A 13,801-nucleotide genomic window follows, 5' to 3' on the forward strand; every position below is an offset into this window, starting at 1 on the left:
CCAATCAATCTTATTAGAGGCTATCTAACAATTATGGAAAATTCCCTAGCCCTGCATAAAGAGGGGCCTGTGAGCCACTCAGGTCATAGCCATTTTGATGAATGGTTGAATCACACATACTGGTAGGTTCTGCAGAATTGTCACTTTTTGCTTTTGCATACTATTTAAGTTGGTGGTCTTCCCTCAGTGATTCTTGGACCCTAACAGTACCTGCAACAAATGTGTTGATATGATTATCTTGTCAGGTTGAGATTCACTTTGAGACAACTTTCATATATTAAAAAGGTAGTGCTTGAACACAGAGTGTGTGCCAGCCTTGTAGTCTGAACAAAAACTATTAGATTTTCCTACAGTAAAATGGAAGAAATGTCTAGAATAAGTACATGTCTTCAATAGGACATGGCTAAAACTTATGAACCACATATAACATAACAGGCACTATTCTAGACATTTGTCATTTTAGTGTGTTAATTGAAAATTACTGCTTTGCCATTTTCAGAGAAGAATAAGTCACAAGGCAACTTAGAACATGCTGAGGTTTCCTGGGCAATGAAAGGCCGGGTTTTATGCATCTTTGTTTTAGTTTTATTTTTTTTTGTTCTAATGAACTACTGACCTAAACAATCTAGGAAAGAAAAGGATTTATTTCTTCCAGTCTGGGCCTGAGCACTGAGCAGATTCCGGGTGGCAGCTCTGCCCCTAATCTCACAGAACCCAGAGAAAGTGGGGCTCCAAAAGACTAGATTTCATAATTTAAACAAAAAATTATCTTGATACTAAAATTTGTTTTGAGAATTGTATATTGCAGAATACACAGCCTCAGTGTATCTACTCATCAAGCAAGCTGAGCAGACCTGCTCGAACCTCTGATGTCCTGGAATTCCAGCTGGATGCAGTGAAGACACAGCATCAGAGGCTTATCAATTTACTCTTTCCCCCACCCCTCTTCTAATATCTCAATGCCCATAATCAGCTTGAAGAAGTTAATGAAGAGTCAGCACCCCTATTCCCTGGGCTTGGGGACTGAGGTGGTTAATATTGGGCTGTCTTTCTAGGGAAAAGTAGTGGTTTTGCTGGAACAGGGAGGATTAGCTAGGATTTATTGCATAGCTATAACCTACTGGTAGAAATATGTATAATTGTTATTAAGATAAAGTTATAATTTCCTAAATGGTACAAAATTTACTTTGATTTCAAATTTAAATTTTTTATTGGTATGAGCTTCTTAATATTATAAAAGTGAAATTAATATTGTTACTATCATAGGCATTGTGCCTGTATAACACATTTAGGAATACAAGGCTTAGACCCAGTCCTTCTTTAACTTTTTTAACTTATTTGAGATGATTAGCCTGTGAGTTAAGGGCCTATAGCAAATTCATGGCTTGGAGTTTATTGTTAGGGTGTTTTCTATATTTTCTTTAGAAATAGCTGAGAGGAGTGAACAGACAACAGTCCAGGTTACCTTACATGGATAGTTGGTTTTCAAAACATCAGAAGTCCACAGAATTGACGTCACAAACATTTCTGTATTAATGTCCATTTTGATTAGAGACCTGTCTGCTCCTGACAGCTTCCTGTCATGGATTCTAAGAAGAAATTGAGCATCTTTGGAGTTACTTCAGTTGTGGTGAGACAGCCACTAGGCAAGAATTGCCTCTTTTTATTTACAGACAAATCACTGTTTAGAAAAAGACACACTTTTGGAATACTTGACTGATTATATCTGCCAAGACAGAGTAATCAGCCCTTAATAATTCTGTATCGCTTCATCTGTCAGATGATCCTGGGTCAGAAGGCTGAAGATCAGATGCTCCAACATTTTGTAGTATAGGGAGTGTCCAGGTGTTCAGCGGTCTTTGTAATTTGGCTAAGTTTTAGAAGCTATGCTTTGTGCTTCCCATAATTTCAGTTAACTCAGTCATTCTGGATTTCTGATGGAGTTGAAGACTTATAGTCTCATTGCCAATCACAGCTATTTACTTTGAAAAACAAGATTTGAGAGGATGGTTTTCAGCTGACATTCATTCTAAAACCAAGAAAAAAGGCCAGGTTCAGAACTAAGTCTTTTCATTAGGAGGGATGACAGAGGTTCTGTTTAGTCAACAAAATGATGGACTGTGTATTAGGTTTATCTTGTACCTTACTGACCCAAATTGGTATAGTTATGCACTAATTGTATTTTAGGAGAAAAGTTTTATTTTAACAGGAAGGGTGATATGTAGGAGAAGCTAAGGAGGGAGGAGTAAGGAGAGGAAGAGGAGGAGTAAGAGAGGAGGAAAAGAAGGAGAGGAGAAGCTAGGTGATGAGAGAGAGAAAGAGGAGGGAGACAGGGAAGCACATATTTACGTGTCTCCACCAGTCAAAGATAGTTGGTATATCTAGAAAAAGACACTTCTGATTGAGCATTACCAAACTTATAAAGCCTTTGATTAACATTTTTAAAAAAGTGTATAAATGCAAAAAGGGAAAGGGGCAATGGGATAGGGGTTTTCCAGGGGCTGGGGGAATGGGGAAAGGAGATGGCATCTGAAATGTAAATAAAATATCCAATAAAAATGCAACAAACAATTCCATTGATTCACTCTGGAGTACATTCTTTGGTTTCTGATTGTAACATAGTTCAGAACTTCCAAATTTTCTCCCAAAGGAAACTTGGAAAACTTTCCTAAATTCTGCTCAGCTACTCATTAGTGTCCAGCTAACTGTCAGATAACATCATTAACCATAAGAAGGTGAAAGTGGCAACTTGCTTTGGGGATAAATGTTTTTCCTTTCATCTGAGGTATCCCAAAGTCCCCATGCAGAGAGCATCAGTGACGCCACAGGTGATAAAGTAGCAGACTCTCTGTGGGATGTTACCTTTACCTGTACTATCATTTTTATAATGCCTGCAAACCTGGATTCACCAACATTAACTTTCATAGCACTGAGAGGAGAATAAGCAACAGGTAAGCATTTCCTTGCATTATTTTTATCAGATAAAGCAATGTGTAGAGAGGCTATTTAATGGGAGTCTCATCTAGTTATGCTTCTACATGACTGAGATCAGAAGCTGGTCCTCATCACTTGACCATTCTCACCGTTGCTGTGGCTGAGCAAGTGGGATTATTCCCACCATAGGCTTCCATTTAAAATTCTCTTTTCTATTCTACATTGTTCATTGTCATCTAAAGCCAACATTAATCATTGTTTCTTTGGGAAATGAACAGTTTAATTAAATAGGCCAATCCTTTGTTTGTATCCAAAATGTGTTTCATGTCTTAGTACTCAGCCGAAAGTAGCATTCCATGTGATAGCTATATGTGGAGTTGTAGATTTTTATATATGGATCTGATTGTTCCTATGGAAAAAAAAAACAAAGTAAGTGGCAAATAAAATATGAGCTTTTAAATCTGAGTTTCAAAATGATCTGTCTGTACATGTGTTGAACTCTGGTGGTTTTAATGTTTTCCACAGTGGCCAAGAGAGTTTGACTATGATTCAGATATATCTCTAGCAACTTACTTTCTAGTAATAGAGTTAAGATGCATAAAATTATGAATAAATAACATTACTTAGTTCCTAGTCATTTTTCCCATATACAGACTTTATACATAAGTTGAGGCTCATATACCTGATAAGAACACTAGTGACTCTGTGAAATATTTTATATTCTCTCATTTTGGTGAATAGAATATAGTGTTCTGAAAATCTGATTCTTTGTTTGTCTGCTACTTAATTCATTTAACCAACATTCTTGGTAGCAGATAAGTATTATTTTCATACCTAATGATAGTGTAGTATAAAGAATGATTACACTCTAATGAACAGTGGACTCTTATTGTTTACTTTTCACAAATTCACCTTCAAAGCCTGTATTGTGTTAAAATGGCATTATGTTGTTGGGCCACTAGAGAAATAGTTATGACATCTATATAGCTTTCTTCCAGTAATAAGAGGAATTCAAAAGCACAAAATTATATTCTTAGTTAATGTTCACAAAGTATTCTCAAGCAAAGAATCTCCAATGGAATACAATAATTTCTCCCTTTTGACTAAAAGAAATCAGCCCAGATCAACTGATAAATGTGGACAATATAACAGATTTCCAAGTTCTGGTCATTCCTTCAGTTGGCACTGAAGTATTTTAATATCTTTTCAGGATGAAGCCATGAAAACCACTGAAGAAGTGGCTCTTCAGATCCTTTTGTTTTGTCAGGTTGGGATAGGGACTGTAGCTAATATTCTTCTGTTTGTCCATAATTTCTCTCCACTTTTGGCTGGATGTCAGCTGAGGCCCACACAAGTGATTTTCACTCACATGGCTGTGGCCAACATTTTGATTCTCCTCAAAATGTTTCAAAATGTGTTTCCAAATAATGCGGTGGAAAGGAATTCTCTGAATGACCTCACATGTAAACTTGGATATTCCCTTCTCCTGATGGCGAGAAGCACAAATTTGTGCTTCACCTGTGTCCTGTGCTGCTATCAGTTTGTTACTCTTGTTCCTGGTAATTTTGGTAAGCTGATGCTCAGAAGAAGTCCCAAGGTCATAAGCTATTACTGCTGCAGTTGTTGGCTGTTTTCTGTCTTATATAATGTCTACATTCCAATGAAAGTCAGTGGTCCACAGAACACACATAATGAAACTGACATTAAAAGTAAGTGGGTCTGTTCTACCTCTGGTTTCAGTGTAGGCATTGTCTTTTTACAGTTTTTCCATGATGCCATATTTATCAGTGTCACGGTCTCGACCAGTGTCTTCATGGTACATGTCCTGTACAGACACCACCAGAGACTAAAGCACATTCTTACTCCCCATCAAGAACACAAAGGCTATGCTGAGATCAGAGCAGCCCATAGTATTGTGATGCTTGTGGTCACATTTGTAAGCTTTTATCTTCTACATTGTATTTGCTTTATCCTTCACACATTTTTTGCAGACTCTTGTCTGTGGCTGAGGCATGTAGGTGAAGTTTTAATTTCAAGCTTCCCCGCTATTTCTCCTTTACTGTTGATCTTGAGGGATCCTAATTATCCTTGTTCTTTTATTTTCAGCTATTGAAAGCCTGCCATTTTAAATGCCAAACACAGAAGACAGATTAGTAACATCATTGGAAAATAAACTCTACTCAATAAATATAGGTTGAACATGTATTTTTGGACCAGGTATGGTGACTCACTGCTATAATTCCAGCACTAGGCAAGCTGAGGCAGTATAATTGCTATGTAACCAATGGTAGCTCTGAGTAAAGAGTGAGTTACAGTCCAACCTATGATACAGAGCACCTGCCTCAAACTTCTCATCTTTCACCAGGCAAAAATATTTACAATTATCTTAGAAAGTCAATGTCTTATGACCAAGTCAGCTCAATAAGTCAACGGGGTCTCAAGGGAGGGAGCGAGGATTGAAAAGAAAAAGACAACCAGACAACATCATAACATGACTGCAGCCTGTGCTGAGGCTGAAGCAGCTTTATTATTTTCCCAGTATGCTTTTATATCATTCTAGGTACATCCAAAAACCACAGCCAGTTCTTAGATCAAAGAAAAGCAATCAAGTAACGTAGTAAACAAAGAGATCACACAAAATAGTAATCAGGCAAATTAGTAAGCAATGAAATCACATAATGTAGTTTTTAAGCAAAGTAGTAAGCAAAACCCCATGTTCACTGTTTCTAACATTTTTATCTGAGCCTATTTCCTTGTTTGAGCCCAGGGACAAATGCCAAATTTTTAGAAGCTGCACCAAAAGTTTTCTACACTCTTACTTTTGCTATATAAGAGGTTTCCACTCTATAGATCAAAAAATGTTCAAATATGTTCTAATTTCCTCATAAACTCAGGCCTCAACCACCTGAGTTGTCTAAACAAAACCATTCTTGTTATTATTTGAATAGTTTCTACATATTTTTATCTCTTCTTTGTGAGGATAATAACTCAGATATCTTATCACATAATTGTCATTTTGCTAATCTAAATTTTATTGTAGAAAACACACATGTATACTTCTCATAGACTAACATGTGCTACCTAAGCAAAAAAAAAATGTTTTCACTCCTTTGGTCTCGTTTTACTCCTTTTAAATTCTGGCATGTTGACCAAGAACACCTACTCACACATACTGATAACTTTATATGTATCATCCTAAAGAATTTTTTCTGATGAATGGTTATTGAAAATGGGTTATAGATTAATAGGCAGCCAACAGAATGGGAAAATATTTTGATAAATTCCACATCCAAGAGAGGACTCAAATACAAAATACACAAAGAGCTCAGAAACTAGGTATTGAAACACCACATAATCCTCTTAAATATGGGAATAAAAACCGAGAATTCTTAATAGAGGAATCTCAAATCGCTGAGAAACACTTAAAGCAAATGTTTGACATCTTCTGTCATCAGAGAGTTGCAAATCAAAATTACTTTGATATTCCATCTTGCATCTGTAAGAATGGCTAAGATCAATAACAAAAGAACAATTCATGCTGCCAGGGATGTGAAGCAAGGAAATACTTGATTGCTGGTGGGAATTCAAACTTCTACAGCCATAATGGAAATTGATATGATATCCCAAAGAGAACTGGGAATAGATCTACTAAAACCCAATTATACAACTCCTGGAAATATAACCAAAGCTTTATCCTATCACTTCCTCAAGTATGTTCACAGTGGCTTTAGTTATACTACCAGAAGCTGAAAACAGTATCTTTTGTATCCATCATAAATTCTAGGAAGTGTCCACTATACTATACTTACGTACATTCCTCAGCTGAAGAATGGATAAAGCAAATATGATACACAAATAAAATTGAGTATTTCTCAGGTGTTAAAAAAAAAGACAATGAAATTTTCAGGCAAAGAGGTGTACCTAGAAAAATATCACACTGAATTAGGCAACCCAGACGCATAAAGATAAGCATGGTATGTATTCACTTGTAAGTGGTATGAGCTGTTAAGTAAAAGATAACCATGCTATAATCTAGAAACCCAAAGAAGCTAAGTAACAAAAGGGCCTTTACTGGGAATGCATAAATCTGTCTGGGAAGGGGATATGGAATAGATTTTGGAGATAAACTAGGGGTTAGTAGGGAAGGGAATAAGAAAGAATCAAGTGGGATACAGAGGGATGAAGACAGCATGGGAGAGAGATGATTGGAAGTTGGGGGCATTTGAGGAGTGATGTGGAAATGTAGTGCAGTGGGAATTTTTGGAATTTGTGAGGGTGACCCTAGATAGGACTCCAGGTGATGATGGATTCTGGCCATCTATAACCAGTAAAGGCTTTCAGTAGTGAAACTTCATCACCCACACAGCCACAAAGTCTTTCACCTACAACCTGCCCTGCTTCAAGGTGTGCTGGGGCAATGGTGGCTCACAGCTTATGGGTGTGACAATCAATGACTGGTCTAATTTGAGGTCTACACCACAAGAAGGAGCTCATGTTTCACACTGCCTGTGTGACCAGAAACTGGATATTAGATAGCTCAGAAATAGAGACACTACTAGCAAAACCTTAATAAAATCATTCCCAATTATAATTTGCTATATTCATAGGTAGGTGCCTAGTCCAGTTATTATCAGATGAGATTACTCCAGTAGAAGTTGGGAGCAGAGGCACAGACACACAGACAAACAGGTGATGCTCAGGAAGAAGGGGAGGATTACTCCATCTACCCCTGATAATGAATAACTTGTGAAACATTTCAATAGTTAAGACCAGTTTTTGTTCATTCACAAGAACCAAGTTTCATGCCTGTGTGTGTGTGTGTGTGTGTGTGTGTGTGTGTGTGTGTGTGTACTTCCCTTGGTTTTGCTAGTATGGAATTATTTATTTCTCATGTTTTCTTGGATGTAGTTCTGCTTCTTGGTTTGAAGTATTACTTCTAGTATTTTCTTTAAGGGTGGATTAGTTTATATGTATTATTTGAATTTGTCTTGAAATAGCTTCTTTTATTCATCTATGATGATTGAGAATTTTGTTGGGTATACAGTCAAGATTTTTTTTAGAGGTTGAAAGATATCTGTTGAGGCCCTTTGAGCTTTTGGATTCTCTGTTTAGAAGTTGGGTGTGATTCTGATAGGTCTGCCTTGTATGTTACCCTACCCACTCAGAGGAAAAGAGAAAGGAGGATAGGAGAAGGATTGTTGGAGGAGTGACCTGAAGGAAGGCAGTGAATGGGCTATAAAGTGAATAAGTAATGAAATAAAATTTAAAAATCCATAAAGGTGAAAAAAGACAAATACCATATTCTTGGTGATCAAATTATTTGTGTGTACAGTAATGAGGAAAAACATCAAAATCCCAACATTCACATACAAATTTCTCTAAAGTGATGAAATGTTTAGGTTGAGGAAAAGTACTTTTAAAAAACCACACTCCTTCAGAAATAGTGATCAGTTTATGAAATTTAGTATCTGCACCATTGCTTTACCAAATGTACCTTCTCTGCAAACTATGCAGATTGTTAAGTTAAATGAACTGATTATAATTAACTAATTTTTATTGGATATTGTATGCATTTGAGCACATTTCCTCTTTTTAAAATGAACCCTCTGATTCCACTAGCACTGCCCACTGATGAATGGGTTTTGGGTCAGACAGTAAGGCAAGGGCAGGCATGAAGAAAAGTGACTATCTCTCCCAACTACCAATCATCCTTCAGCTAATGTTGCAACATCTTCTGTCCTAACCTGGTACTTTAAAATGTATGAGCATATGCAGGTCTTCTATTTATAACGCATCTATGCTTTTATATATGGATATTTGCTTTAATGTGCAGTAAGTGCATGTTTGGTGCTTTGAGACATCAGAGATGACACTGAACACCCTGAAAGTTCAGCTATCTATGGCTTTCTGATATTATGTAAGTGGTGGGAGATGAATCTGAGTCCTCTGTAAGTGGAGCCACTGTTCTTAACTGGTGAGTCATCTCTCATTACAAGTATGATAGTTTTAACGACTGTTTAATACTTACAAAAAGCTGACATTCATTGAAGCCAGTTCTTTGAAATGTTACCTAGGGCACATCAATATCTTGAGATTATAGAAAGAACTCAGTGGTGTATGCTAGGTAGGAGACTGACTGTTGAGTTTAGTGATGACAGGTTGGAACCAAAGCACCTGAGAATTACTGAATTTATATATACATAATCGTCTTGTCACCAGCAGAAGAGGCAGATTACATTGTATATAATATTCCTATTTTATGGAGTTCTACTCTTGTTTATGTGCTCATCGTTGCTGCTGCTGAGAGAATTCAACAGCAGTCTGTGGCACATTGGAAATCATATATGTTTCTCATATCATAATTAAGTATTCTGTGACGTGTTCCACAGATGTTATACCGAGAATATTACTGTTTTTTATCTTTTATTATTTAAAACAATTTTGATATTACTGGTCTAAGATTATTCATTCCTGTGTTTTCTTGGATGTAGTTAAATCTTTTTAGAGTGGACTTTATACTTCAACACCTTCTGTAGGGCTTGATGTATAAATAGATATTGCTTAAATTTAATTTTTATCATGTAATGATCCACTTTCTATATTACTGTGATTGGAAGTTTCGCTGTGTATAGTAGTCTGTGCTTGTATCTTACCACATTAGTACATTTGCCCAGGACCTTCTAGCTTTTAGAGCCTCCATTAAGAAGTCAGTTGTAATTCTAACAGGATTGCCTTCATATGTTACTTGGTCTTTTCTCTTGGATTCTAAAATATTGTTTCTTTGTTCTGTATGTTTATTTTATTATTATGTACAAAGGGAACTTTTTGCTGGTTTAGTTTATTTGACATTCTGTATGCTTATTGAAACTTGATAGGCATCTTGTTCTTTAGGTAATATAATTTCTCTTCTGTAATTTTGTTGAAAACTTTTCTAGGGCCTATAAAAGTAACTTTTATTCTCCTAATTCATTTACAGATTTATCTCAGTTTGGATTTTTTTAATTGCTTTTATTTCCACTTTCAACTTGAACAGTCTTTTTTTTTTTGTTCTTTGTATTTTATTTTACTTTTTTATTTATTAGATCTTTTATTTACACTTCAGATGCCATCCCCTTTCCCCATTCTCCCCCTTAGAAAACCCCTATCCCATGCCCCCTTTTCCTTTTTGCATTTATACATTTTTTAAAAAATGTTAATCATAGGCTTTATAAGTTTGGTATTGTTCAATCAGAGGTGTAACCCACTACCCAACCTAGATATAACAACTATCTTTGGCTGGTGGAGATACATGAACATCTGCCTCCCTGTCTCCCCCCTCTTTCATCACCTAGCTTCTCCTCTCCTTCTTCTCCTCCTCTTCTTACTCCTTTTCTTCCTCTCAGTACTCCTCCCACCTTAGCTCCTCCTACACATCACCATTCCTGTTAAAATGAAATTTTTCTCTCAAAATACAATTAGAGCATAATTATGCCGATTTGTACCAGTGAGGTACAAGATAGTCCTAATACCCAGTCCATCATTTTGTTGACTAACCAGCACCTCTGTCATCTATCCTAACTTAAACATTTAGTTCTGAACCTGGCTTTAGGATGAATGTCAGCTGACGACCATCCACTCAAATCTTTTCTCTCAAGGTAAATAGCTATAAGTTTCCAACCCCGTTAGAAATCCAGAATGACTGAGTTAACTATAATTGTGGGAAGCACAAAGCGTTCATTTCTTTTCTGATTGTGTTTTTTATAGATTTCTTTAGATACTTTATGTATTTCCTCTACCATATTCATAAAATGTCACTCAATGTCGTTTCATCGTGCTTCAGTTATGTTAGAATTTTTAGAATTTTCAGGTAAGGTTTCTGGCCTCTAGTGTAGCCTTTGTCCTTGTTGTTATAGATTTTTTTTGTGCTGTCACCTCGGCATATAATACTTGCAAGATTGTAATTCTAGGTGTCTTACCTTTATTGTGTGGGTGTTTAGGTCCTTGGTTTTTGTTGCCATGTCTGGTACATAGAACTGCCTCCTGGAGTTTGTGGCTGGTACAAAGCAAAGAGTGGGAGCAGAAAGTTTTGAGAAAAATAACTGCATACTACTAGAGATAAGTTCAAGAGTGTGGTGAGTCTACTACAGGAGTTCTGATGCAGAGCTGAGGATGACACTGGGGAAAATTATACTTGAAGGAATGGAGGAATATTGGAGACCTACGGGTAGCTTTTCTGCATTTTCTGCAAGGATTGGGCTGTGGGTTCCCAGGAAGTGCCCTCTGGAATAGGATTCTGGAACAAAATATCAGTGGGGGGCTCCTTAGGAGGGGAAGCTGTGTGATCTACCAGAGCCAGTGCCTTGGGGAGAAGGAACGCTGCAGCAGGTGTACTGCAGATCTGAGGATGAAACTTTGAGAATTAATTTGAAAAAGCAGGAGAAGTGAAGGCCTGTAGTTATTCTACCTGCTTCTGTCACCTGCTGTTTCTCATATAAAATATGAAAAAACCATGCCCCACCAAGCTTCCCTACTTGCTAAGTCTTCTGGAGCAAGCTGAGCTCCTGAACAGTCTGCTGTCCTAGGAAAACCTCCTTTATTCTGACACCTTTCTGCACATCTTCATCAGACCAATGGATCCTGACCCATACAGGTACACTTCCCTTTCCTCACCTATCGTCCCTGCTTACTGAGTCTTCTAGAGCATGTTGTGCTGCCCCAAGAAGCCTGCTATCCCAGGGAAACCTCAATTCCACACCCACCCCCCTCCCCGCCCAGGCTACCTTCATCAGACCTATGCATCCAGAAACATACAGGTAAGCTTCCCTTTCCCTACCCATCTTTTCTGCTTCCTGAGATCTCTTGAGCAAGCCAAGCTGCCCTGGGAAGACTGATAGCTCAAGGGGACCTCCATACTTCCCCCACCTCTCTGCCTAACTTAATCAGATTTGCATCTTCTGAAACATACAGACATGCAGATATTGAACCATACAGACCTTCAAATCCAGAACCATATAACTTAAGGATAACCTTTAAAGGCCTGTCAAACTAGGACCATTGAAGTGAAGCCCCATCACAATAAGCAATACAACAGAAACATAAAGGGACCAAAGGTATCCTGATGACTAAAGGTCTTTGAAAGGACAAAATCAACAGAAGCCAGGACAATATGACACTTACAGAGCATAACTACCCTATTACAGCAATCCTTGTATATCCCAACACAACCAAAGCATAAGAAAATAACCTGAAATCTAATCTTATAAGAATGATAGAGGCTTTTAAAGAGGAAATAAATACATCCTTTAAAGAAATACAATCAAACAGGTAGAGGTCTTTAAAAAAAGAAACAAACAAAGCCCTTAAATACATACAGGAAAATACAATTGAACAGGAGAAGGAAATTGATCAATTCGGCAATACCAAAAAAATGGAAATAGAAACAATAAAGAGAATATGAACTGAGAGAATGCTACAGATGGAAGACCTAGGGAAGAGAACAGGAACAACAGATGCAAGCATCACCAAAAGAATACCAAAGATGAAAAAGAAAATCTCAAGCATAGGAGGAAAAAATAGAAGAAATACATACAACAGTCAAAGAAAATGTTAAATCTAAAAAACAAAAAACCTTGATACAAAATATCCAGGATATCTGGAATACCATGAAAAACCTAACCTAAGAATAATAAAAACAAAAGAAGGCTCAGCTCCAAGGCCTACAAAATGTTTTCAACAGAACCATAGAAGAAAACTTTCCTATCCTGAAGAAATAGAAGCCTATAAATATACAAGAAGCATATGGAACACCAAATACACTGTACCGGAAAAGAAAATACTACAGCCACTTAAAAATCAAAACAAAAACTCTACAGAACAAGGAAAAAAAATACTAAAAGCAGCAAGCAGGAAAATGGCAGGTAATAGACAAAGGCAGACCAGTTAGAATCACACGCAGATTCTTAACAGAGACTCTAAAAGCTAGAAGGGCCTGGACAGATATCTTGCAACCTCTAAAATGCCAAACTAGATGCCAAACTAGACTAGTGTAACCATCAAAACTCTCAATCACTATAAATAGAGTTAAAAAAAAAAAAAAAAGGTATTTCAAGACAAATAACGCTGGGCGGTGGTGGCGCACGCCTTTAATCCCAGCACTTGGGAGGCAGAGGCAGGTGGATTTCTGAGTTCGAGGCCAGCCTGGTCTACGGAGTGAGTTCTGGGACAGCCAAGGCTATACAGAGAAACCCTGTCTCGAAAAAAAAAAAAAAAAAAAGACAAATAACAAATTCGAACTATCTATCCACAAATCTAGCCGAACTATCTACCCACAAATCTAGCCCTACAGGAAATACTAAATGAAAAACTCCAAGCCAAGGAGGATAACTACATCCAAGAAACAACAGGAAATAAGTATCTCCATTCCAGAAGGAAAAGAGAAGTACACACACACACACACACACACACACACACACACACACACAGACACACATGAACATGCACATGCTCATACACATACACAAAAACACATGCAACCCTACATGCACACATACAATAACATCACCAACATCAAAATTACAATCACTTGTCATTAATAAATCTTAAGAAAATGGATGGTAAAAAAAAAAATTCATCATTGTGTTTCATACAAGAAACACACCTGAACTGTAGAAATAGACATTACCTCAGAGGAAAGGACTGGAAAAATGTTCCAAGTAAACAGATCCAAGAAGAAAGCTGACATAGGCATCCTAATATCTAAGAAAATAGACTGTCAACCAAAACTAATCCATTCTCATCAACAGAAAAATCTACCAAGATGTTATCTTAATTCTGAATATATATATACTTCAAATGCAAGAGCACCCACAGAGAAAAAGAAACATTGCTA

At 37.1% G+C, this 13,801-nt stretch overlaps 1 protein-coding gene across 1 annotated transcript; it reads left to right on the forward strand.

Annotated features, from left to right (window-relative positions):
- The first annotated feature begins 4,153 nt into the window (after positions 1-4,153).
- LOC143440649 (vomeronasal type-1 receptor 4-like) lies at positions 4,154-5,047 on the forward strand. Its single transcript, XM_076927436.1, has one exon. It carries the CDS (start codon positions 4,154-4,156, stop codon positions 5,045-5,047), a length of 894 nt encoding a protein of 297 aa, XP_076783551.1.
- The last annotated feature ends 8,754 nt before the right edge of the window (positions 5,048-13,801 follow it).

This window comes from Arvicanthis niloticus, chromosome 30 (genome assembly GCF_011762505.2).
Source record: "Arvicanthis niloticus isolate mArvNil1 chromosome 30, mArvNil1.pat.X, whole genome shotgun sequence".
Classification (NCBI taxonomy): Eukaryota; Metazoa; Chordata; class Mammalia; order Rodentia; family Muridae; genus Arvicanthis; species Arvicanthis niloticus.

What these genes read in the sequence shown, in the direction of transcription:
- LOC143440649 (XM_076927436.1), top strand. Translation starts at nt 4,154, where the DNA reads ATGAAAACCACTGAAGAAGTGGCTCTTCAGATCCTTTTGTTTTGTCAG.